The sequence below is a fragment of the Dendrobates tinctorius genome, unplaced genomic scaffold (assembly GCF_039654945.1).
Source record: "Dendrobates tinctorius isolate UK_male_01 unplaced genomic scaffold, ASM3965494v1 ptg000020l, whole genome shotgun sequence".
Lineage (NCBI taxonomy): Eukaryota > Metazoa > Chordata > Amphibia > Anura > Dendrobatidae > Dendrobates > Dendrobates tinctorius.
Genome location: NW_027361688.1, coordinates 15,047,521 through 15,075,471, shown reverse-complemented (window position 1 = coordinate 15,075,471; position 27,951 = coordinate 15,047,521). Strand labels below are relative to the sequence as shown.

At 45.7% G+C, this 27,951-nt stretch overlaps 1 protein-coding gene across 1 annotated transcript; it reads left to right on the top strand.

Moving 5' to 3' along the window:
* Window positions 1-155: 155 nt before the first annotated feature.
* CD9 (CD9 molecule) lies at window positions 156-26,074 on the top strand. The gene is made up of 8 exons (XM_073567768.1): window positions 156-408; window positions 20,413-20,515; window positions 21,575-21,672; window positions 21,822-21,896; window positions 22,270-22,371; window positions 23,597-23,683; window positions 24,034-24,117; window positions 25,572-26,074. The coding sequence occupies exons 1-8, from the start codon at window positions 343-345 to the stop codon at window positions 25,635-25,637; spliced, it is 681 nt and encodes a 226-aa protein (XP_073423869.1). The 5' UTR covers window positions 156-342; the 3' UTR covers window positions 25,638-26,074.
* The last annotated feature ends 1,877 nt before the right edge of the window (window positions 26,075-27,951 follow it).

Here is a 27,951-nt window from a genome sequence, read left to right as displayed (position 1 = left end):
GTCTCCTCTGGTGCCCATGCCTCTGTACTACGCTGTGGACTATGCTGGCATCTCACAGTCAACAGGAAATAAATCCGATGATGCAAAGTAAGTGAATAATGGACTCTAGAAATAATCTCGGACTGCAGCCTCCACCACCGAGCAGAGAGGCCGCCATGAAGGTGTGGCAGTAACCTGAGCCTGCAGTGGGAGCGTCCGCCGGCAGAGGGCGCCAGAGCAGAGGCTGGGAGGCAGCATTGCTTGTAAGGCAGGGCTGGGGAGGCAGAGGCAGTGAGGCACACCCTGCTGCTGCTGGAGGGACATTAGCAACTTCTCCGGAGTTCAGCACACACTACTTCCATCATGCCCGTCAAAGGGGGAACCAAGTGCATCAAATACCTGCTCTTCGCCTTCAATTTCATCTTCTGGGTGAGTGTGAGCTCTGCGGGCACATGTGAGGGGGGTGAAGGAAGGTTGGAGGGGGCAGGGAGGTCTGAGCTCAGGATGTAGAGCTGATGCCTCTCTGCTGGGAACTTTACTCCTGTGGTTGTTACTTTGTGTTTTCTGCGGTTTTGTTATGTGCTGTGTTTCATTTTGTGTTTTGTTATGTGCTGTGTTATTGTGACTTACGTGTTGTGTCGTCGCTGTGGTGTGCGTTATCTTACATGTTCTGGTTTATACGCTGTATTATGCTGGGTTTATCCTGTATGTTGTTTTATGTGTTATATGTTGTGCTTTGTTACCTGTTATGTTTTATGGTTATATTCTGTGTTTTATGTGTTTTGTTACCTGTTATGTTTTATGGTTATATTCTGTGTTTTATGTGTTTTGTTACCTGTTATGTTTTATGGTTATATTCTGTGTTTTATGTGTTATATGTTGTGCTTTGTTACCTGTTATGTTGTGTTTTATGGTTATATGCTGTGTTTTATGTGTTAGGCTGTGTTTTACTATCTTTGTGTTTTTCTGTGGTTATATGTTCTGTATTATGTTTATATGTTGTCTAATAGTATGTTTTATGCTTTGTGGTTATATGTTGTGTATTACGTGTTTATGCAGTTATATGTTGTGGTTTATGTGTTGCAGCCTGTATTATGTTGTGGTTTACATGTGTATTATCTCATATTTTGTGTATGGTCATATGCCGTTATGTATAGTATGTCGTTCTATATTTTGTATTTTATGCGTTTGTTCGTTTTTGTTTTTTTTTTGTTTGTTTGTTTATATATATATAATTTCCATCTTGTTGTTTTTTGTTCTACCATACTACGTAGCTGTAGCGCAGACACAACACAGAACCTCACCTTTATTCCTTCCCTGCACTGGAATGGGTGTGCTGGAACTTGTACTCTTTTTATTATTTTTTTATTTTATTTTTTTTTTACCCCCCTCCCCCCCACATAGTATGTAATATTTACCCCATCACCGCCAACAACAACATGCTGGTACTTGTAGTTCTACTCTATTCAGAATACGTTAAACCTTCCTTTTTTATCTGGGCAGTTGCCCTTGCCTGGGACTTGTAGTTCCACAAAAAAAAAACACGCTGGCTGGTTGCGCTTCTACTTTTTACGGCCCGCCCTATGTCTAGAATTGAAGCCCCCTTTTTAGTGTTTTGAATGGCTGAGACTTTTAGTTCTGCCCGAATTTCTTCCAGTGTCTGGTGTGATTTTTATAGATGCTGGGACTTGTAGTCCTACAACAGTACGCGCTGGTATTTAATTGCTGGGTGGCCTAAAAAAATTGGCACTCGTTTTATTACTGCGAGCGTGCGCCAGGTATACAGGTAGATAAAGTGATTTGATCTGATGGTACTTGTTGTTCTCCGCGTAGTATAACTTGTCGTCTGGCTGCTGGGAATTGTAGTCCCACTCAGGAACAAGGGTAGGAATTAATCCCACAGTTTTCCCAGTGTCTGTCTAGGGAAGTGTGATGGCACTTGTAGTTCTACAGATACTAAAAAGCGACCGGTTTGCCCATTTTTGGGACTCAGACACCCCCACCAGCCCCCATAGGCAGCTGTTAACCCCTTCGTACAAGGTCATGGTAATGGAGTTAGCATCTGGGCCGTGATGGAATGTACAGATGTTGGGATTGTTTTGCTTTATGGTGGTGGAGATCACTAGGGAAGGGCGGGAGAGCAGAGATCAAAGGATCCCAGGTGTCACTGTCATGGAGCTTATTCCTATCAACCTTCTTCTGGGGACCAAATGTGACCAAAATGGACAACTCCATGAAGGAGAACACTCCCTTCCCCTCCTCTAGGGGTGATAAAGATGGATGGAGGCAGCAGATGTGCTGTCATGCTGAAGTCGCTTGGACAGGTGGCTCTTTGGACCATTGCCCATGATTTGCCACCCAACATGGTGTTGGACCTTTGCTCATTTTATAGGAAACTGCATAGAAAGCAATTCCATAATTATGAGCTATTATGGAAAAGCTGCCGTAAAATAGGCCACATCTCTAAAGCCAGACGGCCCTCAATGCCCGGTCTAACCACAGGTGGTGGCCATATGTGAGGCTGTAAGTTCAGATCAGAAGACCCAGGTCTTTGAAGGCCATCGCTTGGGAGGATCAAACATGTCCTTGTTGCGTAATTTTGGCAGTTTTTAAGATTTTCATGAGAATTGTGTAATGTCTCTTTTCTCGTGAAGGTGGCGCTGTAGGGAAATTGAACACTTGCGCTCAGGTTCCATCACAGATGATCACTAGGGTTCCGGCAGCAGTAGAGCTGGAAGTTGGCTCATCATGGCAAAATTGTCCAACAGGAGAACCTCTTTAAAGTGGATCCATCACTTGTCCTAAAAATGTAATTTTAGGATATGTCACCTGTCATGAATGTTGTTTGTTTTTTTTTGTGTGTTTTTTTTTAACCTGGTGTAAATTGCGCTCTTCTCCTGAATCCGGCGATGTTTTTCTTGTGTTCCTGCGCCTCTACATTCCTGAGATATGACCCCTTCTTTCCTGTATATAAATCTAGTCTTGTTAGCAAGAGGGTGTAGTCATCAAGAAAATTCCCATAGAGAAGAGTTGGTGAACACACCCACGTGGCTAATAGGACTAGATTTATATATACTTTGGGGAAATTAAGTATTTGATATGCTGCCGATTTTGCAAGTTTTCCCACCTACAAAGAATGGAGCGGTGTGTCATTTTTATTGTAGGTACACTTCACCTGTGAGAGACAGAAACTAAAAAGATAATCCGGAAAATCACATTGTAGGATTTTTACATAATTAATTTGCATTTTATTGTATGAAATAAATCTTTGATTACCGACCAACCAGCAAGAATTCTGGCTCTCACAGACCTGTTAGTTTTTCTTTAAGAAGCCTCCTACTCTGCACTCATTACCTATTCTAAAAGACACCTGTCCACACAGTCAATCGCACTCCAACCTCTCCACCATGGCCAAGACCAAACAGCTGCCTAAGGACATCAGGGACAAAATTGTAGACCTGCACAAGGTTGGGATGGGCTACAGGACAATAGGCGAGCAGCTTGGTGAGAAGGCAACGACTGTTGGCACAATTATTAGGAAATGGAAGAAACACAAGATGACTATCAATCTTCCTTGGATGCATGCAAGATCTTGCCTTGTGGGGTAAGGATGGCTGAGAGAATGGTCAGGAATCAGCTCAGAACTACACGGGAGGACTTGATCAATGACCTGAAGAGAGCTGGGACCACAGTCTCAAGCATTTCCATTAGTAACACACTACGCCATCATGGATTAAAATCCTGCAGGACACAAAAGGTCCCTCTGATCACACCAGCACATGTCCATGCTCATTTGAAGTCCGCCAGTGACCATCAGGATGATCCAAAGGAGGCATGGGAGAAGGTCATGTGGTCAGATGAGACCAAAATAGAACTTTTTGGTATGAACTACACTTGTGTTTCAAGGAAAAAGAATGAATACAACCCAAAGAACACCATCCCAACCATGAAGCATGGTGGGGGAAACATCATATTTTGGGGGTCATGTATCTTGAGATTTTGGACAACCACATCCTCCCCTCAGTAAAAGCACTGAACGCAGGTTGTGGCTGGGTCTTCCAGCATGACAATGACCTGAAACACACAGCCAAGGAGTGACTCCGTAAGAAGTATTTCAAGGTCATGGAGTGGCCTAGCCAGTAGAAAATCTTTGGAGGGAGCCGAAACTCAATGTTGCCCAGCGACAGCACCAAAACCTGAAAGATCTGTATGGAGGAAGGGGCCAAAATCCCTGCTGCAATGTGTGCAAACCTGGTCAAGAACTACAGGAAACGTCTGACCTCTGTAATTACAAACAAAGGTTTCTGTACCAAATATTAAGTTCTGTAAAAATCCTACAATGTGATTTTTCTGGATTTTATTCTTATATTCTGTCTCTCTCAGGTGAAGTGTACCGACGATAAAAATTACAGACTTCTCCATTCTCTGTAGGTGGGGAAAACGGCAAAATCGGCAGCGTATCAAATACTTATTTTCCCCACTGTAGGAAAGAAATGGCCATATCTCGGGACCGGAGAGACGCAGGGAGAAGCGATAAACATCGCCGGAATCAGGAGAGCAGCAGCATTTACACCAAATTTTAAAAATATACGTGTTAGTGACAAGTGATGGGTCATCTTTAAGCTCTGAGATCCTCTTCCTTCTGGGACCTGTCCTTGTTGGAAGCCGTAGTCCTGTTTTTCTGCCGCCTCCTGGCTGGATTTGTCATACGGTGACCTCTTTAGGGAGTCCCCACTCCGGCGGGGTTGTTATGTCGGAGCCTTCTCCCACCCCTCCTGAGACGATGCTCCGAGGACTCCTCTGTTTCTGTGGCTGACATGATTAGCTCTGCCGCTGTCGTGATTTGTCAGGGCGTGGAGCTGCGCCTTGGGTCCGGCCTACATGTCTGTTCATTGTTTCGCAAACGTTGGCAGGAGAAATGCCTCATAAAGGGAGGATTGTGCGTCCTTCTCACCAGTCGCTTTTAAAGGAGAAATCCCACAAGGTTCCGAGACTGTGACGTACAACAATTGGTGTTAGTTTTGTTTTTTTTGGGACCGAGTGGCTTGTTGGCACCCACCTGGCACCGGTACCCAGACTTTGTCTGTTAAACATGCACGTGTTTCTCAAATTTTTTTTTTTTCCTCTACCGAAAGGTCATAATTCCTACAGAGAATGAGGAGCTAAGCTTCTACCGAATCCATCTGGCGCCACTTATCTCAAGAGCACCATAGATTTGGTTGGGTTAAGACTTATACAGTCATAGTTCCATCAGAGAAGGTTGGATGCACCATTCTCCTGAACAAAAGTCTCATGGTTAGGCCTAATTCGCACACTTGGGTTTCACGGTCTGAGGTCAAGAGGGAGTGGTGCTCGAAAAATATGTTCGATTCCCCGCAGCTTTTCGACAAAACTGGCCATCCCTGCATGTGTTGTGGCTGTCTTAACAGCCGCAAGACATGCATCCGTGAGTACTCGAACATATGTATCGAGCATGCCGAAGACACTGTTAGCACCCGAGCATGCTCAGATAACACCTTATCCGAGCACGTTCGCTCATCACTACTTATCACCTATGCGAAGCTAAGATAAGTTGTGGATCCCAACAGTGAATTTCAGAACCTCATTTTAAGGATTGGACCCCCACCGATTTGCAAATTATCACCTATCTTTTTCATTGATAACTTTTAATACTTAAAGGGGATATTTTACTGGACTTATTTTATTTAAACTGAATACTTCTTCCATTTGCCACTGGTCCACTGATTCTGGAACAGTTTTTCTTTTTTCTCTGTGCTCCTCCGTTCCAAAGTTATGCCCCTCGGAAATAAAGGTGCCGATTTACCCTTCAGCTAACTGGGTGTATACCAAAGAACTTCTCTGTGGGCGTTTGCCATTTCTCCTCTGATGCTAACCAATCAAAACAAGGCCACGCCCCCCAGAAGTTCGGTGGTACACACCCAGTTAAAGGGAACCCGCACTTTATTACCGATGGGCATAACTCTGGAACGGCAGGGCACAGAAGAAAAAGAAAAACTGTTTCCGAATCAGTGGAGTAGCGGCAACTGGAGAAAGAACTTGGTTTAAATAAAATCCAGTGAAAGGTTCCCTTTAAGAACCTCTTCCTATTGTCAAATGGATTGCATTTAACGGCCACTTTACACCTTAGAATAAAGTTGGATGAGTTTTGGCGAGACAGGCTGACAATTTTATCGATTGGGAAGGAGAATGATGGGGCATGTTGAATCCATAGGCCCAGTCCTTCTGTTTCCTGGGAAGATAGGCTTTGGTTTTGGCTTATTTTATCCTTTTTCTCATTGGAAACGCATGAATGTTTGGGCAAGCTGGGTGTGCATTTTTTTGAGGGGGGCAGGGAAGGGTCAGGATAGATGGCTGGCTGCTAAGTGCTCAGACTTAAGGTGTATGGACAGCTTTAGGGTCTGAGCTGATGACCATTACTAGTTGATTCTTCAAGATTCCTAAGGGAATGTTCTATGATGAGCTTCCGTCTGCTGTAGATAGCATGAAGAAGAAAGGTTAGAATTGTAAATATTAGCTCAGGCCGCCTCTTCTGTGACCCTTCTTCTGAAATACTTGCCATTCTTGATCTGCGGTCTTGAAAAGGCCATTGTGCAGTGGTAATCATCCGTCTGCTGTGATGTCACAAGGCCTCCACGCCTTCACTGCAAGGATTGTTGATCAGGTTTCGCATGGAGTGTGAGGGACTATCAAGGGGCGCCGTTTCATTTCCGTTCCTCGTATTTCTTCTGGTTTCTGTACGTCAAATGTTCTTTTCTTCCATAACAGAAAATATGATTCCTTCTATTCATGAGGTGTATGTTACTACTGATAATTTTGGGTCAGTCATTAAAAAAGAGGAGACAGTCCAATCATGTGTGTAAAATATATATATATATATATATATATATATATATATATATATATAATATATTTTTTTTTTTTTTTCAAAACCAGCGCCACTCTTGGTCCTTGGCTGTATCTGGTATTGCAGCTTGGACAGATTAAAGGGATATTCCAATGTTCAGATTTTTTTTTTTCAGGTGGGTGATAAGTGCTAATTCACTGAGTTCCAGTGGTCGCTAGAAAATAGAAAAACGTGCAGCAGTCCAGCATAATGCGTAGGCGAAAAATTATTGTAGATCGGACAACCCCTTTAAACAGAACCTTACCATAATTGGGTACTCTTTACCTAGCATAAATGCCGCTGTTCTTCTGAATCCGGTGATGTTTTTCTTTTGTTCCTACGCCTCTCCGTTCCAGAGATATGGCCTTCAGTTCCCTGTATATAAATTTATTTTATTTTTTTTAGACAAGTGGGCGTGGTCCTCAGTTCCTCATGGGAGTTTTCTTGAGGATCACGCGTAATTGGATAAGATGACTAGATTTACATACAGGAAAGAAAGAAGCCATATCTCTGGAACAGAGAGGCGCAGGATCAAAAGAAATACAACGCCGGATTCAGGAGAACGGCTGCGTTTTAGAAAGTTAAAAAAAATATATATATATTTATAGCAAATGATGGGTCATCTTTAAAGAGATTTTACAGAAGTAGAAAAATGTGGTTGCTCTCTTTCAAAAACTACGTCACACCAGTCCACAAGTTCCGTTTAGTGTCGCAGCTCAGCCCAATTTACTTCAGTGGCTAAGCCGCAATACCAGACACTACCTGTAGACAAGTGTGGCGCCATTTTTAAAAGATAGCTGCCATGTCTTTCTAAACCTGAACTCCTCCTTTAATAAGCTGTAGTGCCATACTGCTTGTGAGCAAGAGTGGCGCTATTTCTGGGTAAAAAAAAAAACCCTTTTGCATAAAACGTCTGTATGAAAAACACCACGTATTCAGGTGAATGAGATTTTTTTTTTTGTTTTTTTGAAATCCATTTAAAAACGTGTTATGTCAAAGTTTGGGCACCCCTGATCAAAATTACTGTTATTGTGAACAGTTAAATCAAAAGTTTGTGCACCTTTCAGATTCGTGTGCTCAGATAACTTTGACCAAGGTTTCGGACCTTAATTAGACTGTTAGGGTTATGGCTTGTTCACTATCATCGTTAGGAAAGGCCAGTAACAGTAATTTTGACCAGGGGTGCCCAAACTTTTACATGCCACTGTAGTCAAGCTAAGTCCTTCATAGCTGCTCTTTGCAGCTTCTCTCCTGCAATACCAGGCACAACCTACAATCAGGGGTCCTAGGAGACCTAGTGACATCACAGGGATGGAGAAGGGGTTATCTCAGGAGGGTATATGACAATCACAGTGAGGGCTGGTGGCATCAATGTGAGAGGGTGGTCTCTTTTTTTAGGAGGGCTCGTGACGTAGTGAAGGGGAAGCCTTGTCTCGGGTGGGGTAGTGACATCACAGTGAGGGAGTGCACTTGGCTTTGGAGGGCTGGTGACATCACAGTGAGAGGGCATGTCCTCATGTCGGGAAGGCTGGTGACATCACATGGATGGTGAAGGGTTAGGTGAACTTATAACAATCGCAGTGAGGGGGGGTTCTCATCTCATGAGACCTAGTGACATGACAGGAATGGAGAAGGGGTTATCTCAGGAGGGTATATGACAATCACAGTGAGGGCTGGTGACATCAAAGTGAGAGGGTAGTCTCGTTTTAGGAGGGCTTGGGACATCATAGTGAAGGGGAAACCTTGTCTCGTCTGGGGCAGTGACATCACAGTGAGGGGGTGCTCTCGGCTTAGGAGGGCTGGTGACATCACAGTGAGGGGGTGCTCTCGGCTTTGGAGGTCTGGTGACATCACAGTGAAGGGATGTCCTCATCTCAGGAGGGCTGGTGACATCACAGTGAAGGGCTGCTCTCGGCTTAGGAGGTCTGGTGACATAACAGTGAAGGGATGTCCTCATCTCAGGAGGGCTGGTGACATCGCAGTGAAGGGATGTCCTCATCTCAGGAGGGCTGGTGACATCGCAGTGAAGGGATGTCCTCATCTCAGGAGAGCTGGTGACATCACAGTGAGGGGGTGCTCTCGGCTTAGGAGGTCTGGTGACATCGCAGTGAAGGGATGTCCTCATCTCAGGAGGGCTGGTGACATCGCAGTGAAGGGATGTCCTCATCTCAGGAGGGCTGGTGACATCGCAGTGAAGGGATGTCCTCATCTCAGGAGGGCTGGTGACATCACAGTGAAGGGATGTCCTCATCTCAGGAGGGCTGGTGACATCACAGTGAAGGGATGTCCTCATCTCAGGAGGGCTGGTGACATCACAGTGAAGGGATGTCCTCATCTCAGGAGGGCTGGTGACATCACAGTGAAGGGATGTCCTCCTCTCAGGAGGGCTGGTGACATCACAGTGAAGGGATGTCCTCCTCTCAGGAGGGCTGGTGACATCACAGTGAGGGGGTGCACTCGGCTTAGGAGATCTGGTGACATCACAGTGAAGGGATGTCCTCCTCTCAGGAGGGCTGGTGACATCACAGTGAAGGGATGTCCTCATCTCAGGAGGGCTGGTGACATCACAGTGAAGGGCTGCTCTCGGCTTAGGAGGTCTGGTGACATAACAGTGAAGGGATGTCCTCATCTCAGGAGGGCTGGTGACATCGCAGTGAAGGGATGTCCTCATCTCAGGAGGGCTGGTGACATCGCAGTGAAGGGATGTCCTCATCTCAGGAGAGCTGGTGACATCACAGTGAGGGGGTGCTCTCGGCTTAGGAGGTCTGGTGACATCGCAGTGAAGGGATGTCCTCATCTCAGGAGGGCTGGTGACATCGCAGTGAAGGGATGTCCTCATCTCAGGAGGGCTGGTGACATCGCAGTGAAGGGATGTCCTCATCTCAGGAGGGCTGGTGACATCACAGTGAAGGGATGTCCTCATCTCAGGAGGGCTGGTGACATCACAGTGAAGGGATGTCCTCATCTCAGGAGGGCTGGTGACATCACAGTGAAGGGATGTCCTCATCTCAGGAGGGCTGGTGACATCACAGTGAAGGGATGTCCTCCTCTCAGGAGGGCTGGTGACATCACAGTGAAGGGATGTCCTCCTCTCAGGAGGGCTGGTGACATCACAGTGAAGGGATGTCCTCCTCTCAGGAGGGCTGGTGACATCACAGTGAGGGGGTGCACTCGGCTTAGGAGATCTGGTGACATCACAGTGAAGGGATGTCCTCCTCTCAGGAGGGCTGGTGACATCACAGTGAAGGGATGTCCTCCTCTCAGGAGGGCTGGTGACATCACAGTGAGGGGGTGCTCTCGGCTTAGGAGGTCTGGTGACATCGCAGTGAAGGGATGTCCTCATCTCAGGAGGGCTGGTGACATCACAGTGAAGGGATGTCCTCATCTCAGGAGGGCTGGTGACATCACAGTGAAGGGATGTCCTCATCTCAGGAGGGCTGGTGACATCACAGTGAAGGGATGTCCTCATCTCAGGAGGGCTGGTGACATCACAGTGAAGGGATGTCCTCATCTCAGGAGGGCTGGTGACATCACAGTGAGGGGGTGCTCTCGGCTTAGGAGGTCTGGTGACATCGCAGTGAAGGGATGTCCTCATCTCAGGAGGGCTGGTGACATCGCAGTGAAGGGATGTCCTCATCTCAGGAGGGCTGGTGACATCACAGTGAAGGGATGTCCTCATCTCAGGAGGGCTGGTGACATCACAGTGAAGGGATGTCCTCCTCTCAGGAGAGCTGGTGACATCACAGTGAGGGGGTGCTCTCGGCTTAGGAGGTCTGGTGACATCGCAGTGAAGGGATGTCCTCATCTCAGGAGGGCTGGTGACATCGCAGTGAAGGGATGTCCTCATCTCAGGAGGGCTGGTGACATCGCAGTGAAGGGATGTCCTCATCTCAGGAGGGCTGGTGACATCACAGTGAAGGGATGTCCTCATCTCAGGAGGGCTGGTGACATCACAGTGAAGGGATGTCCTCATCTCAGGAGGGCTGGTGACATCACAGTGAAGGGATGTCCTCCTCTCAGGAGGGCTGGTGACATCACAGTGAAGGGATGTCCTCCTCTCAGGAGGGCTGGTGACATCACAGTGAGGGGGTGCTCTCAGCTTAGGAGGTCTGGTGACATCGCAGTGAAGGGATGTCCTCATCTCAGGAGGGCTGGTGACATCGCAGTGAGGGGGTGCTCTCGGCTTAGGAGGTCTGGTGACATCACAGTGAAGGGATGTCCTCATCTCAGGAGGGGCTGGTGACATCACAGTGAGGGGGTGCTCTCGGCTTAGGAGGTCTGGTGACATCACAGTGAAGGGATGTCCTCATCTCAGGAGGGCTGGTGACATCACAGTGAGGGGGTGCACTCGGCTTTGGAGTGCTGGTGACATCATAGCAAGGGTATGTGCACACGATCAGTAATGGTTCAGTATTTCCTCAGGATTTGACGCAGGTGAAATCTGCATCTGAGGTTACTGACAGGTCACCTGCGTTTTTGATGCGTTTTTTGTTTTTTTTTCGGTCAATTGAAATAAAGCTAATTGAAAGTTGGCTTCTGGGAAGGAAAAAAAAAAAATGATTTCCAGTTTGCAGATATATTGCGGTACGTTCCCACGGTCAGTAAACGCTGCGGGTTGGACGCTGCGTACATTCGCAGCATCCAACCTGCAGCTTCTCCAGCTGTTACAGCATAGTGGATGGGATTTCAAGAAATCCAATGCCCGCGGCTCACCCGCAGAGACGGACATGTGGCGTGTCTTTCCAGACCTAAGCATGTCAATATATGTAGCTGCGTAAATTACTCATTCACTATCATTAGATGCGGTAAAACCGCGTAATCTTCCTAATCACATGCAGCTTACTACGCATGTGTGCTAATTTACATAATGGTGAATCTTGTGACACAGCCAGAAGTTCACGACACAGGAAGTGGAGGAAAACAGAGAGAGGTCCCCCTCCTTTTTAATAATTTTTTTTTTTTTTCAATGGCGTAGGGTCCTCCTATATTTGTTAACCAGCCAGAGTAAAGCAGACTACTGGGACTGGTATTTCAGGCTGGTAAGGATCCAATATCCATGAACCTTGCCAGCCTCATAATACCAGGCCACAGCAGTCTGCTTACCTTGAATGGTTAGCAAACATAGTGGGATCCCCTCAACAAAAAAAAAGTGTGTGGTCCCCTTATTTTTGTTAACCAGCCAAGGAAAAAGCAGACAGCTGCGGCCTGGTATTCTCAGGCTGGTGAGGCCCATGGATTTTGGCCGTCACCAGTCTAAAAATACCAGCTCGCAGCCACCACACAATTGGTGCATCCAAAGATGCGCCAATTGTGGCACTTTACCTGGCTCTTACCACTTGACCTGTAGCAGTGGCAAGTGGGGTAATATTTGTGCGGTTCATGTCACCGTTATATTGTCTGGTGACATCAACCCCACGGCTTAGTAATGGAGAGGCTTCTATGAGACACCTATCCATTACTAATCCTATAGTTACATGGTAAATAAAGACACAGCCAGAATAAAGTCCTTTAATTGAAATAATGACACTGACTCCTGTAATAGATCTTAATTAAACCATACTTACTGCATCGCGTAATCCAAGCGAAGCCCTCGTCTCCTGTAAAAGAAATAAAATAAAAAAGCAACAATATATCATACCTGTCCGCCGAGAAGATAATCCATAATGTCCCACGACGAGTTCAGCTCTGCTACATCTGGACGCCTTTTGCTGAACGGTGGCATTATGCCACCATTCAGCCTGACATCCAGACACGGCAGAGCTTTAAGCTTATGATCGCTGATGAACAGAGATAGCTCAGTCCCCGGCGGTCACGTGCACAGCAGTTCTCGCGGTCAGCTCAGCTCATCGTGAGAACTGCAGTGAATGGGAACTTGAGGCTGAAACAAGGTAAGACGTTATTTAAATTGGTACACATGCGTAGTAAGCTGCGTTCCCGCATTTAATACGCATGTGACTTGGAAGATAATGCGGTTTTACCGCCTCTAATGATAGTGAATGGGAAATTTAGGCAGCGGAGATGGAGGCGTCCCAGGACGCATAGTGGGGTTGGGATTTCAAGGGTTTGACGCTGCGGAGATACGCAGCATCCAACCCACAGCGTTTACTGACCGTGGGAACATATGCTTAGAGGGGATGTCCTCATCTCAGGAGGGCTGGTGACATCACAGGGATGGAGAGGGGTGGTCTTAGGTGGGCTTATGACAATCATAGTGGGGGGCTGGTGACATTACAGTGAGGGGTGCTCTCTGCTTAGGAGAGGGGTTTATTTATAATCTGTAACCATGGCAACACATAGGTTTTCAGTAGAATCAGATATTTCTTTAATCGTTCACTTTTCATTTTTTTTAATATTATTTATTATTATTATTATGGCATTGGAGCTTAAAAAAAAATACTTACAATTGTTTGCAAAAGTATACATCCCCTTTTATATTCAGACATGTATTTTCCCTTAGACGTCACCCCATAAATAAGCCTGACATGTGTTTGTACTCCATTTATGACCTTGAGTATTATTATGGGGTTGTTTTTGGTTATAATACAGCTGCCCTTGTATATTCCTAATGGCCCTCGCGTGAACCGCGGCTGCCTGGTGTAAACAGGGCTGAGCTCTCAGCGCCGCGCCATATGAAGATTATTGGGTGTTTTGATATAGTTTTTTTAATAAGTGGCGTCAGAGCAAAATTATGTCTGGGGACTATTTAAAGGGATGGGACAGAGAATGATTTTGGCATTTGGTTTGTGAGAACCGTGGACTCTTGCTGACGTTTTTGAGTAATAGGGTGTCAATATTTGGGATATTGCACCGTGGCGTAGCTACCTACTGCTTGCATAGTTGCCGAAAGTCACAAATTTTGCAGGTCTAGCGCCACAATTCTGGCAAAAATTGGAGGTGTCCTGGATCAATGGGGTGGCGCCGCCATTTATGCAAACCTTACTCACAGCTGGGTGGTCCTGAAAGGATGGGGGAGAATAAACCTGAGATTGAACCGGTGCCTGTGTCCCCGCCTTAGGTGTGGGATCTGGGATCTTAAAGGGGTTTTTTTTCCCCATTCAAGACATTTTTGGCATCTGTGAAGGATAATGATATAGATGTGAGATGGATGGTGAAATTGGGGTCCCACCAACCCCTATACTCTCTATAGTCACTTCTGTGGGCATTGGCCAAGAACGCTCACAAGGCTTTTTCCATGACTCCCATAGAAGTGAATGTAGAGAACTGTGTGCGCAGCCGCCTCTTCATTCACTATCTGCCTGGATGGCCCGAATCCAGAGAAGCGCAGATCCTTACCTTCTACCCCTTTAAGCATTGTGGCATGTGTAAAGACATAACTGTCCATGACTTTCGGTACAGATCATGTGATCGTCTCATGATTCAGGGTCTTGGTAGTCGTGAATGGATTCTAATTTCACAACATATATAAGATTATAGAAATATTTGGACCGTGGGGCTTCATCCACGTGATATGACATGAACTTCTTGTGAACGTTTCTTCTTTTTCTGTCACTTCCCACAAACTTCCTCCTTCTCCTCCTCACATCATCACTAACATCATCACATGCTTGGACTGGTCACTGCCTCCTATAAAGTCAGCTCACTCCTCCTCTTCTGCTGTCATCATTCCCATCATCCTGCTGCGGGTGTCGTTCCCAGCAATACCCCCGTATTCTGCCCCCCGACTGTTTTTAAAAGTACATTATTCCTCATTGATGGGGGTTGGGTTAGGCCTGGGACTGCCCACTTGTGCTATAGTTGTTGGTTGTAGACTGGCTGGCATCAATCGCTCTATACTTGTGGACCTGGGCCTCCTGATTCACAAGTATACTGGCTGGCATCAGCGGCACAGAGCGATCTTTGGCCGGGGGCAAGATGTGTCACAGTCTGAGCCATCGTCTAGCCCCTTTTTGGAAAAACTGTTGTGGCTGGCGCTGTTGGTGCGGGAGTGGCTGGCGCTGTTGGTGCGGGAGTGGCTGGCGCTGTTGGTGCGGGAGTGGCTGGCGCTGTTGGTGCGGGAGTGGCTGGCGCTGTTGGTGCGGGAGTGGCTGGCGCTGTTGGTGCGGGAGTGGCTGGCGCTGTTGGTGCGGGAGTGGCTGGCGCTGTTGGTGCGGGAGTGGCTGGCGCTGTTGGTGCGGGAGTGGGATCTGCAGATGTTATTGAGGGGGCACACTCCTACTGATGCTGTCTTCGACGCGTACCTCTCTACGACTGATGCCAACATCATGGGCGGGGAGTACTCTGTGATTGACACTGCTGTCTGAGGGGAATCCCTCTGCGACACGGTCATTGATGACTGAAGTATCTCTCCTCTTCTGGCAGTCACGTTGTACAGTCTCATCCCCCCCATACACCATACCATGAGTTCATACAGCGGTTGCTTGGAGATTTGTTGCTGTCAATCTGTTGCTACGGAAACATAACACTCGCCGTTTTCTTTGCTCAGTATTTCCAGCCCTTCGCTTTATCTGACTCTCTTGGATTAGTGCCGAGTGTTGTGTAGGAAGTTACCACAGACTGTAAATTTAGAGACCATGTCCTGTACCCTCCCCCCCCCCCCCCCCATCAGTCATCACACAAATATATGGGTATTTTCTCTGCACTGTTCATCCTGGGCCTCCTGATTCACAAGTATACCACTCATCCTGAGCCCCCTGATTCATGAGTACAGCGCTCATCCTGAGCCTTCTGATACATTAGTGCATTGCTCATCCTGTGGCTCCTCATTCACTAGTATATTGCTCATCCTGATCCCTCTGATTTATGGGTATAGTGCAAAAAATTTAGTATCATACATTTTTTTTTTTTTTAATTTTTTTTAAAAAGAACCAGATGGTCCGGAAGACGACGAGTGGTCATGTTCTCGGCTCACGTGATTGTTTCAGTGTACGAGAATTCCATTCCACCAGTTTTGAGCGATGTGAGGAAAAACCAGTCTGAGCAGTAATCCGTGGCTTCATTATTACCGCCTTACACCAGAGAACAATGAGTCGTCTTTGTGGAAAATTTGGGTAGAGCGCGGCGGTTTCACCTGACTGTCGCTTCCACTATTACTTAAAGGGCCACTAACCTCAAAATTGCATGCGATCGGTCACGCACGTAACTGTATCCGGAGGTTCTTAGAACTAGAGATATGTAATGTAAAGTAGTGATGATGGAGGGGGGAGGACTTTTCTAGTTTTTCATGCTAATGACTTCGGCATTTAGGATTTGGACAGCTTTGGGACTGTCTTTAACCACTCCCCTTTAATAAGCCATCCTTCCCTTTTCTGCTTCCAGAGAGCGTCTTTTGCCCTTATTACTTACCCATACCAATAACCTCCATAGGAATTGTGTAATGCCTCATTTTTCCTATAAGGGGTGTAATGCCTCTTTTATCCTGTAGGGGCGCTGCAGGGAAACTGAGCTCTTTTTACTATGATCGTTTGTCATCCTGAGATTGTTCCAAGTTTATTCTGCCATTCTTTACCTATATCTGTTCCTGGGAAAGCTGATTGACAGATTAATAACTTTTTTTTTTTTTTTTTTTTTTTAGAATTTTGTTTTGTCAAGTTACAAAATGTTGCAAATAACTTTATTAGGGGGATTTGTATTTTCTGTACAAAAAAAATCCCCTAATATCAAAAAAGATGAAGAAAAAGTTATTTTTTTTTTCATTTCTTTTATAATTTTTGTCCAGTTCTAAAACTTTGCAATTCATTTTATTAGGGGTTTTGTTTTTTTGAGGAAATAAGATTAAATCCATAGTAAAGCAATTTGCAAAGTTTTAGAAGTAAACAAAAATATAGAAGAAAAAAACACAGGAGAAACGGGCTGAGCCATCACTGCCATCTTCTGTACTCAACATGATCATGTACTGTGCATGGTGCTGCTGCTTTGTAATTATTATTTATTTATATAGCGCCATTAATTCCATAGTGCTGTACATGAGAAGGGGGTTACATACAAAGTTATAGATCTCGTTAACAGTAAACAAATTTACAATGACGGACTGGTACAGAGGGGAGAGAACCCTGTCCTTGCGGACTTACATTCTACGGGTTAGTGAGGAAGAGACAGAAGGTCTGGTGGTGATGAGGTGGCAGCTCAGGCGGTGGTGAGGCGGCAGAATGGTTATTGCAGGCTGTAAGCTTTCCTGGAAAGATGGGTTTTCAGGTTCCGTTTGAAGGATCCGAGGGTGGTGGATAATCGGACGTGTTGAGGCATGGAATTCCAGAGGATAGGGGATATTCGGGAGAAATCTTAGAGGCGGTTGTGTGAGGAACGAATAAGTGCGGAGGAGAGTAGGAGGTCTTTGGAGGATCGAAGATTACGTGAGGGAAGGTATTGGGAGATTAGTTCAGAGATATAGGGAGGGGAAAGGTTGTGGATGGCTTTGTAGGTCAGTGTTAGTAGTTTGAACTGGATTCGTTGGGGAATTGGGAGCCAATGGAGGGATTTGCAGAGGGGGAGACAGGGGAGTAGCGAGGAGAGAGGTGGATTAGTCGGGCAGCAGAATTGAGGACAGACTGGAGTGGTGCAAGAGAGTTGGCAGGGAGGCCACAGAGGAGAGTGTTGCAGTAGTCAAGGGGGGAGATAATGAGGGCATGTACAAGAGTTTTAGTAGATTGAGGAAGGGACGGATTCTGGAAATATTTTTGAGCTTGAGGCGACAGGAGGTGGCAAGAGTTTGGACGTGTGGTTTGAAGGACAGGGCAGAGTCGAGAGTTACTCCGAGGCAGCGGATTTCAGGTGCGGGAGAGAGCGTGATGCCGTTTACCATAATAGATAGATCGGGTAGGGGAGATACGTGAGATGGAGGAAAGATAATGAGTTCAGTTTTGTCTACATTGAGTTTTAGGAAGCGAGAGGTGAAGGAGGATATGGCTGATAGACACTCTGGGATTCTGGACAGCAGAGAGGTGACATCTGGGCCAGAGAGGTAGATCTGAGTGTCATCTGCATACAGGTGGTACTGGAAGCCATGGGACTGTATGAGTTGTCCTAGGCCAAGAGTATAGATGGGGGGGAAAAAAGTAGGGGCCCCAGGACAGAGCCTTGGGGGACTCCAACAGATAGAGGGCGGGATGAGGAGGTAGTGTGGGAGTGGGAAACGCTGAATGTGCGGTCAGAAAGGTATGAGGCAATCCAGGACAGGGCAAGGTCTTTGATGCCAAGGGAAGAAAGAATCTGTAGCAGTAGGCAGTGGTCAACTGTGTCGAAGGCAGAGGACAGGTCGAGAAGGAGGATGGAGAACTGTCTGTTAGCTTTGGCTGTAAGTCATTAGTAATTTTGGTCAGGGCAGTTTCAGTGGAGTGGTGGGGGCGGAAGCCAGATTGCAGTATGTCAAGGAGGGAGTTAGATGAGAGGTGGGAGGAAAGTTGAGCATGGACATGCTGTTCAAGGAGTTTGGAAGCAAATGGGAGCAGTGATATGGGGCGATAGCTGGGCAGAGCAGTTGGGTCAAGGTTAGATTTTTTGAGGATGGGTGTTATGGTGGCATGTTTGAAGGCAGAGGGGAAGGTACCAGAAGTTAGGGATAGGTTGAAGAGATGGGTTAGGGCTGGAATGATCATGTCAGTGAGGTTGGGGAGCAGGAGGGAAGGGATGGCATCAAGTGCACAGATGGTGAGGCGTGATTTGGAAAGGAGATGAGTAAGCTCTCCTTCAGTGATGTGGGAGAGGGAGGTTATTAGAGAAGGGCAGAGGTCTGGTATGTGGAGCGGTTGGGGTGGGGGAACTGTAAAGGTTTGCCTTGTTTAATCGATCTTGTTTTTGAAGTAGATGGCAAAGTCCTCAGCAGAGATGAGGGGAGTTGGAGGTGGCAGTGGTGGGCGGAGGAGAGAGTTGAATGTGCTGAACAGTTGTTTTGGGTTGTGGGATAGTGAAGATACAAGGTTTGGGAAAAAAGTTTGTTTAGCAGAGGTGAGGGCTGATTTAAAGGCAAATGTAGCTTGTTTGAGAGCAGTGAAGCCGTCTGGCAGGCGTGTTTTCTTCCAGTACCGCTCCGCGACCCTGGATGCTTGTCGAAGTTTTTTGGTGAGGTTGTTGTGACAGGGTTGCCTATTGGTTTGTCGCACTTTGCCATGCATGAGAGGGGCGACTGAGTCTATGGCTGATGTGAGGGTGGCGTTGTAGAAAGCGGTGGCACTGTCCGTGTTGTGGAGTGAAGATATGGAGGACAGAGGTAGAAGGGAGTCTGAGAGTCTGTGGATGTCTAGGTGTGTGAGGTTTCTGCGAGGATGTGCTAGTGGCTGGACATGGGGGGGGCAGGTGAGGAGGACAAGGATGAGAAGGTGAGTAGATGGTGGTCATATAGGGGGGAAGGGAGAAGTTGTGAGATTAGATAGGGAACAGAGGCGGGTGAAGATGAGGTCTAATGTATGTCCATCTGTGTGGGTGGCTGTGGAGGACCACTGAGTAAGTCCAAAGGATGCGGTAAGTGACAGGAGTTTGGAGGCTGCTTGCTGGTGGGTGTCAATGGGGATGTTGAAGTCCCCCATGATGATGGTGGGGATGTCAGAAGAGAGAAAGTGGAGGAGTCAGGTGGAGACTTGGTCGATGAAGGCAGTGGCTGAGCCCGGTGGTCGGTATATGACAGCCATTTGGAGATTAGAGGGAGAGTAAATACGGACATAGTGAACCTCGAAAGAAGGGAGGATAAGGGAGGGTGGGGGTTGGATAGGGTTGAAGGAGCAATGTTTAGAAAGGAGGAAACCCACTCCTCCACCTTGTCTGTTGGCATGGCGAGGAGTGTAGGTAAAGTGGAGGCCGACATAACTGTGCAGCCGGGGAGGCCGTGTCAGGGGGTGTCAGCCAGGTATCAGCGAGGGCCAGGAAGGAAAGTTTGCGGGAGGTAAAGAGGTCGTGGATCATTTGGAGCTTGTTGCAGATGGAGCGAGCATTCCAAAGTGCTCCAGAAAGAGGGTGCGGGAGGGAGGGGGTCAGTGGCACAGGTTTTAAGTTTGAGGGATTGCAGTAGTTTCTCTTAGTGTGAGAAAGTTAGGGGTGAGTATTAGTGGGATTTATGAGGTAGGGGGCCAGGATTAGGGGATATGTCACCAGCAGTGAGAAGAAACAGAGAAAGGGAAAGCAGGTGGGTGAAAGAGAGTGACCGACTTGTATTGTGTTTTAGTAGGAGAGGTCTGAGGTTAAGGAGTATGTCTGCAGATGAAGCGAGGTGGGGGGGTAAGAGAGAGGGGGAGATTATTTGGTTCAAGGTTGCAAGGGCTTGGGGATAGCGAAGGAGAGTTGAAGATTAGTCGAGCAAAAACGGTGATGACAAATGTGAGCATGGTTGAAGGGCAGGGTAAAAAAAAAAAAAATCAAGTAAAGTAAGAAAGCAGTGGTTAGTCTTACCGTCTGACCGATTTCTGGTATATTTCATAAATTGGAATACTGATGAGTGCATCTGTCGGGAGTCAGGCTGCCCTATTACTGCTCTACCCAGTTGTTTTGTGACCCTGAGACTCCTGCCCTCTCGTGTGTGATAATTATCACGTTATGACATTGTCGATAAGTCAGTTCTACATACATGTTCTGTGTCTCCACAGCTGGCAGGAACAGCCGTTCTCGCAATAGGACTATGGCTGCGGTTCGACAATCAGACAAAGACCATGTTTGAGGTAGATACCAACGCAAATTCCTTTTATACTGGTAAGTTTCCCATTTAATTTTATCAATATTTAGCGATTAGGGCTCAATTTTTTCCTGAAGCTGAGCTGCAGACATAGAATTCAAAAACTAAAGGGGAATTGTTTTAATTTTTATTTAGTAATTCAATGGTACACATGAAAATAAGCAACTTTGTAATATATCTATCAGACAAATCTGCTTTTTTTTTTTTTTTTTTCTCCTCCTGGACTGAAATTTCACTTTTAATTCATGGTGGAAAATGTGTCTTCTGTCATTACTGAGAGAGAAGATTACAGTTGCAAATCATAAGATTCTATTAGGGCGGAGCTAGAATCAGGCACAAACATTCTGCTGCAAGTGTCATGAAACAGTTACACTTTATATTTAATGTCGTTTTAGGAGAACTTGCAGGAGAATGTCTGGGTCTGCCTCTTGCTCCTTCCTAGAATGTCTGGGTCTGCCTCTTGCTCCTTCCTAGAATGTCTGGGTCTGCCTCTTGCTCCTTCCTAGAATGTCTGGGTCTGCCTCTAGCTCCTTCCTAGAATGTCTGGGTCTGCCTCTAGCTCCTCCCTAGAATGTTTGTGTCTCCCTCTAGCTCTTCCCTTGAATGTCTGGGTCTGCCTCTAGCTCCTCCCTTGAATGTCTGGGTCTGCCTCTAGCTCCTCCCTTGAATGTCTGGGTCTGCCTCTAGCTCCTCCCCTCTACATAAAATTTTATAAGCACCAGCTGTCATCTCCTATCTCAGTAATGAGGAAAAAATGTCCAGACTTTACTTGTGAATTGAGAGTAAAAAAAATCAATCCAGGAGGAGAAAGAGGCAGACTTCTCCGATAAGATATTTTGCAAAATTGCTCATTTTCATATGTACTATTGATTTATGAATTAAACTAAAATGAAGGTTGCACTTAAAAAAAAATTTTCTTCCAGACACCACCACAGGGAGCTAAGAAGTTTCCTGCATACTGTTTTATTATAGATCTCAATGGATAAATAGTATACAGTAAGCTCATGAGCTCCCCCTAGTGGGGACAATCACCTTGTTTATGATGGACATTGCATCTCCAGTGTTTCTTCTCGTAGGGGTCTACATCTTGATTGGCGCTGGAGCCCTTATGATGTTGGTTGGTTTCCTTGGATGCTGTGGTGCAATTCAGGAGTCAGAGTGCATGCTGGGACTGGTAAGTCGTTTGGTTTCACTGAGTTGCAATACCAGACATGGCCAAGGGGTAACGGTGGCGCTGTTTGCCTCGGTAAATGTGTGTATATTGATGTCATGGAGCATTTTTAGTTACTGTTTTTTTTGTTTGTTTTTTTTAACCCCCTTCAGTTCTTTGCTTTCCTTCTCGTCATTTTTGCCATTGAAATCGCGGCAGGAATCTGGGGTTTTGCCAATAAGGACAAGGTAAAAAAATATATATATTATTTTTCTGGTCATTGGGTAAAATACAATGAATAATTGCGTTTTATATGTGTATAATGTATAATATCCGCGTATTATGGCAGTACTAGACTGATCAACGTTAGGGGTGGGCAGACTGGGCAACTGCCCAGGGATCTGCAGTTCCTAGAGTACCCTTGAAAATGGGAGCGTTATTGTTTGGGCATTGAAGCATGTGGGCTGTATATAGTTTTAGTATTGTGAGCAATGTATGGCGGTATTATGTACAGGCACATACCGCATTGTCTTCTTCCTTCAGAAATTCCTGACATACTGTAGTTCTTTTTTTGTATTTTCAGAGCTGTAATCATGAGATGCTTTTGTTCTTTCTCTTTAGGTAGTGAATGAACTACAGACATTTTACACAGAGACCTACGACAAATATAAGCAGAACCAAGACGCCGCTCTGAAGGAAACCCTGAAGTCCATTCATTTTGCTGTAAGTCTCCGGGCCCCTACAAAAAAAAGCATCAATCATCTTGCTGTTCTGCTTCTTTTTCTTTCTCTCCATGCTTCTCCCCTCTGTCTCCTTCCCTTAAGGACAGCTAGGTAAGTCAGTGTCTTGACCACCTGGTCGTCCCTTCATCTCTAACTGCGCCCATGGCTGTCTGTCCGTCTCATTTTGACCTTCTCCTTGCTGTCCGTATCTCCCTCTTTGACCCTCCCATGGTTGTCCGTCCCTTCTCTATTTGACCCTCCTTGGCTGCCCATCCCTTTCCTCTTTGATCTTCCCATAGCTGTCCATCTCTCCCTCTTTAATCCTTCCTTGGCTGTCCGCCTTTCCCTCTTTGACCCTCCCATGGCTGTCTGCCTTTCCCTCTTTGACCCTCCCATGGCTGTCTGCCTTTCCCTCTTTGACCTTCCCATGGCTGTCTGCCTTTCCCTCTTTGACCTTCCCATGGCTGTCCGCCTTTCCCTCTTTGACCTTCCCATGGCTGTCCGCCTTTTCCTCTTTGACCCTCCCATGGCTGTCCGCCTTTCCCTCTTTGACCCTCCCATGGCTGTCCGCCTTTCCCTCTTTGACCCTCCCATGGCTGTCTGCCTTTCCCTCTTTGACCTTCCCATGGCTGTCTGCCTTTCCCTCTTTGACCTTCCCATGGCTGTCCGCCTTTTCCTCTTTGACCCTCCCATGGCTGTCCGCCTTTCCCTCTTTGACCCTTCCCATGGCTGTCCGCCTTTCCCTCTTTGACCCTTCCCATGGCTGTCCGCCTTTCCCTCTTTGACCCTCCCATGGCTGTCCGCCTTTCCCTCTTTGACCCTCCCATGGCTGTCCGCCTTTCCCTCTCTGACCCTCCCATGGCTGTCCGCCTTTCCCTCTTTGACCCTCCCATGGCTGTCCGCCTTTCCCTCTTTGACCCTCCCATGGCTGTCTGTCCCTCCCTCTTTAACCACCCTCTATTCCCCCTGGCTGGCTGGCCATCCTTCCCTCTTTAACCTCCCCTCACAACCCACTGGCTGGTTGATTCCGTCCCTCCAACTCTGCCCCATGGCTGCCCCCTTTACCTCATCGTCTACCTTTTATTTTTATATATGTAATATATGTTTGGCCACTAAGCCCTCCCCTTTTTCCCTTTTTCATCTTTATTTTTATTTTAGTACCTGTTTTTTGCTATTATTGACTGTCAGTATTGTAAGTTACGCCCTCTGGTGGTTTAATTTTGCAGTTGGATTGTTGCGGTAAAGTCATAGGAGCAGAAACTCTCCTGTCCGATATTTGTCCCAAGTCTGGATTGGAGGCATTAACTGTCCAGGTATAGTAGTCTTGATTAGTCTTTATCATGCAGTTATTGTATGTGGTGGAATGTAAACCATCTGTGGATTGGTGCAGCATGAAAATATAGAAGGGGTAGGTGATGATTGATGCAACAAGAATACACCTTTAAATGCTAAAATTTGGGCTGCCTACAGCCACCACTAGAGGGAGCTCCCTGTATACTCAGTAATACATTGGTGTGAAGTATTCTCCTGAGCTCCCCCTAGTCGTGGCAGGGCATATAATAAAAGGTTGGACATCCCATGTCAAAATAATTGCCACAAAATCAACATTATTGGATATTCTGACCTGGCTTTGATATTTATAATATTTCTTTTAATTTTCCAGGGTTGTCCCAATGCCATCGCGGAAATTTTCAACAAGAAGTTTCACATTATTGGAGCAGTCGGAATTGGAATTGCAGTGGTCATGGTACGTATGTATGGCTGTCCGCCACTTGCACCGCTTGAATTTTAGTCAAGAACCCCATACCAGCTGATCCAGGTCGTGAAAGTAAGATTAGTCTGCTGTGGGATGGGGTGAATCCCGCAGGCTGTGTATCGGTATAGAAGCATCTACAGCAGATTCTGCATGTCAGAGGTATAAGCTTTTAAAATGGCCTGAACCATTTGTTGCCTAAATATAGCTGTAGTCCTCCTAGCTCTACCGACCACTGGTTGGCCCGGGAGTCAGACCAGCGCTCTAGTACTCTTTGATCTACTAATTGCTGGTTGATCCAGGAGACAGACTGGTGTTGTAGCCCTCCTTGATCTACTGATCTCTAGTTGGTCCTGGAGTTAGATTAGTTCCTAGGTATCCAGATTATTGACTGGTCCAGGAGTCGGTTTAGCAGTCCTCCTTGATCTTCTGATTGCTGGTTGATCCAGTAGTCAGGCCATCTCTGTAGTCCACCTTGATTTACCAATTGCTGGTTGGTCCAAGAGTCAGACAGACGTTGTAGTCCTCCTTGATCTACTGATTGTTGGTTGGTCTAAGAGTTGTAACAGAGCTTTATTCCTCGTTGATCTGTTGGTTGATTGCTGGTTGGTTCAGGAATGAGACAAGTGCAATAGTTATCTTTGATCTTCTGATCGCTGGGAAATCAGACCAGGCCTGTATTACTCCTTAATTTCCTGATCACTAGTTGGTCCAGGAGTCAAGACCTGTGCTGTAGTACTCCTTGATCTTCTGATCGCTGGTTGATCCAGGAGTGAGGCCAGCTCTGTAGTCCATTTTGATTTACTAATTACTGGTTGGTCCAAGAGTCAGACAGGCGCTGTAGTCCTCCTTGATCATTGGTTGGTCCAAGAGTTGGAACAGTACTGTAATTCTCATTGATTTGTTAATTGCTGGTTGATTCAGGAGTGAGACAAGTGCAATAATCCTCCTTGATCTTCTGATCACTGAGTAGTCAGACTAGGCCTATAGTCATCCTTGATCTGCCGATCCCTGATTGGCCCTGGAGTCAGCCTGGTGTTGTAGACGTCCTTGATCTACAGCTCACTAGTTGGTCCAGGAGTCAGACCTGCGCTGTAGTCCTCCTTGATCAAATGACCGCTGGTTGGTCCAAGAGTCAGACCTGCGCTGTAGTCCTACTTGATCTACTGATTGGTCCAGGAGTCAGCCTGGCGCTGTAGTCCTCCTTGATCTACAGATCACTAGTGGATCCAGGAGTGAGACCAGCGCTGTAGTCCTACCGATCGCTTATTGGACCAAGAGTCAGACCGGCGGGCTAATTATCCTTGATCTACCGATCGCTGATTGGACCAAGAGTCAAACCGGCACACTATTCCCCCTTGATCTACTGATCTGCCATCTAATTGTTGTCCTAATAAAATTATTTCAGACTGAGAACTTCTTTAACCCATGAACTTTTTATCTTGCAGATTTTCGGAATGATCTTCAGCATGATCCTTTGTTGCGCCATCCGAAACAACAGAGAGATGGTATAATGGAAGTGTACAGTCAACCAAAAGTTCATACCAGGGTGGGGGAGGGGATAAAGGGACGATGTTTGTTTTAGTATTTTGAACAGCCTTTTCTAAAAAAAAATAAATAAATAAAGTTGTGCTATATTTTTATTTTAGCGCAAGGCTTTTTTTTTTTTCTTGGTCTTCTTGTATTTTTTTTGTTCTCTTTTTTTTTTTTTTTTTTTTTTTTTTCAATATGAAGCTCGCCATTCGTCTGTATGTTTCAGATATTCAACCAATGATACAAGGTACCAGATTTGTTGATAGGTTAAATTCATATATGTATATTGTATATGTACGCAAGGCCGTAACGCGTTTATTCAGAATTTGCGCCTTTTTCTTATATTAATCAAAGACATAACTTATGTTTGAATATAATTTGATACCTAATTAGAAAATAAAAATCCTGTACAAATAAATCAATGATCTGGTTTTAATTTTATGGGGACTCGTATGTAAAATTTAAAAAAAAATACAATAAAATTCCTTTAATTCAGCATTTGATAATCCGATATTTCTCTAGCAAAATCTCTACGATGATGTTTTATTCCGACCTGACTGCAGGACCTGAACCGACCATGTAAAACCTGTAGTACCACGCACAACCTGTGGAGAAATGTGGCGCTGTTTTGCAAAGAAGGTGACTTTTTCATTTTTTCATACTCAATACTGTGGACATTGCCCGTTTTTGTTCTCAGCGCGGTAGTTCTGCATTAGCCCTGCAACGATGGCCATTCTGTGCGCATATTTATGTGCAAGGTTTTTTCTTTTTATTTTTTTTGGCTTTAAAATTAATCTAAAAACTTGATTTTTATTTTTCGGTTTCTGTGCTCTTGGTTTGTGTCTTCCTTTTTGTGGTCTCCTCTTTTCCGACTTCTACATTTCACATAAAGCAATAAAAGGGCACATGGCGAGCACTTGGCTTATGAGCCTGTGGTTAAGCTCTGCTGTTGCGAAACCCACAGAGGCTGCGAAACGTCTTTTGCTTTGTCAAGCGGAATAAGTGACAACCATCAGATGAGCCCTAGTCGTAGGAAGACTAATTAGTCCGAAAGATCCGTGGCACGACGAACCCACAGGGTCGTTACGGGCCTTTTACGCTGAATACTGTGTACAGAACTTTCAGGTAATTTTTTAGGTGAAAAAATTGGAAATTCTTTACATCTTTATGGAAAGCAAAACATAAAAAGGTGGATACAGGGAAAAAAAAGTCTTTCCTCTTAATCATGGAAACGATGACTAAGAGCTGGGAGTCACCGGCCGCGCAGATTGGAAACACATGTTTGTTTTTTCTCTACCTCTTGGAAGTTTCTTAAGCCGCACATGTTGGAGAGGCCTCGGGCACTCCCTGGTTTCGCTTAAAACGGGGGGGGGGGGGGGGGGGGACACACACACAAAAATTTACCGTATTTTTCAGAATGTAAAATGCAACAGAAAATTCTAAAAAAAAAAAAAAAAAAAAAAGTCCAGGAGCCCTGGTGGTCTAGAGTCCTGGAGGAGTTAATACTTAACCCTTCGATTACACCCCGGGAATTAACGGCTCCTCTTTGGTGGTCTTGGGGTAAAGGAGGGGAAGTTGATACTTGGTAGTTTACTCCCCTCTAGGGCTGCACTGATGTTTCCGGTCACTGACTGGGAAGCTTTAAATCACTTTGCTCAGCAAGTTCATCACTGCCAAGACGAATTCCGGATAATTTGAAAAAAAACAAAACAAAACGGGGATATCTAATTACACACTTAAAGGGGCTGTAGACTTTTCCTATATTTTTTTTTTTTTTTTTTTTTTTTTTTTTTTTTTTTAACAAATGCGTTGAGGACTTGATTTTGTGACCCTAATATATAGGTATTATTGGTTCTGCTCCTACACTTTTTTTTTTTTTTTCTCCAAACGGACTTACACAGCTCTTCTGTTTTCAAAATGGCTGCTGTTAGAGGATCACGTGACCGGCCCTGCCCATCAGTCTCCTCCAATGGAAATAGAGCTTTCGCATTTTCGCATGTGATGTGTTTTTCCAATTGGAGGAGACTGATGAGCGGAGCTGGTCACATGATTCTGTTCTCATATTCTCGAAGTGGAAAATGATATCTGTGAGGAAGAAGTACAGGAGGAGAATTTGTAATACTTATGTATTAATAACTGTCACAAAATCACACACCCCCCTCCACCCACCAACATGTTTGTGAAAATTAAAGATCAAGTGGATAACCCCTTTAAGGCCCACAATGAATGATCACTAGGCCATGCTGGGAAATAAAAAAACAAAAACGTTGCTTTGAATGATTTCAAATGTTCGTC

Excerpts from the sequence above, each read along its gene's own strand:
- CD9 (XM_073567768.1), top strand. The coding sequence starts at position 343 with ATGCCCGTCAAAGGGGGAACCAAGTGCATCAAATACCTGCTCTTCGCC. Across the intron at positions 409-20,412 it reads CCTTCAATTTCATCTTCTGG|CTGGCAGGAACAGCCGTTCT; the intron begins GTGAGTGTGAGC and ends GTGTCTCCACAG. Across the intron at positions 23,684-24,033 it reads TGGAGGCATTAACTGTCCAG|GGTTGTCCCAATGCCATCGC; the intron begins GTATAGTAGTCT and ends TTAATTTTCCAG.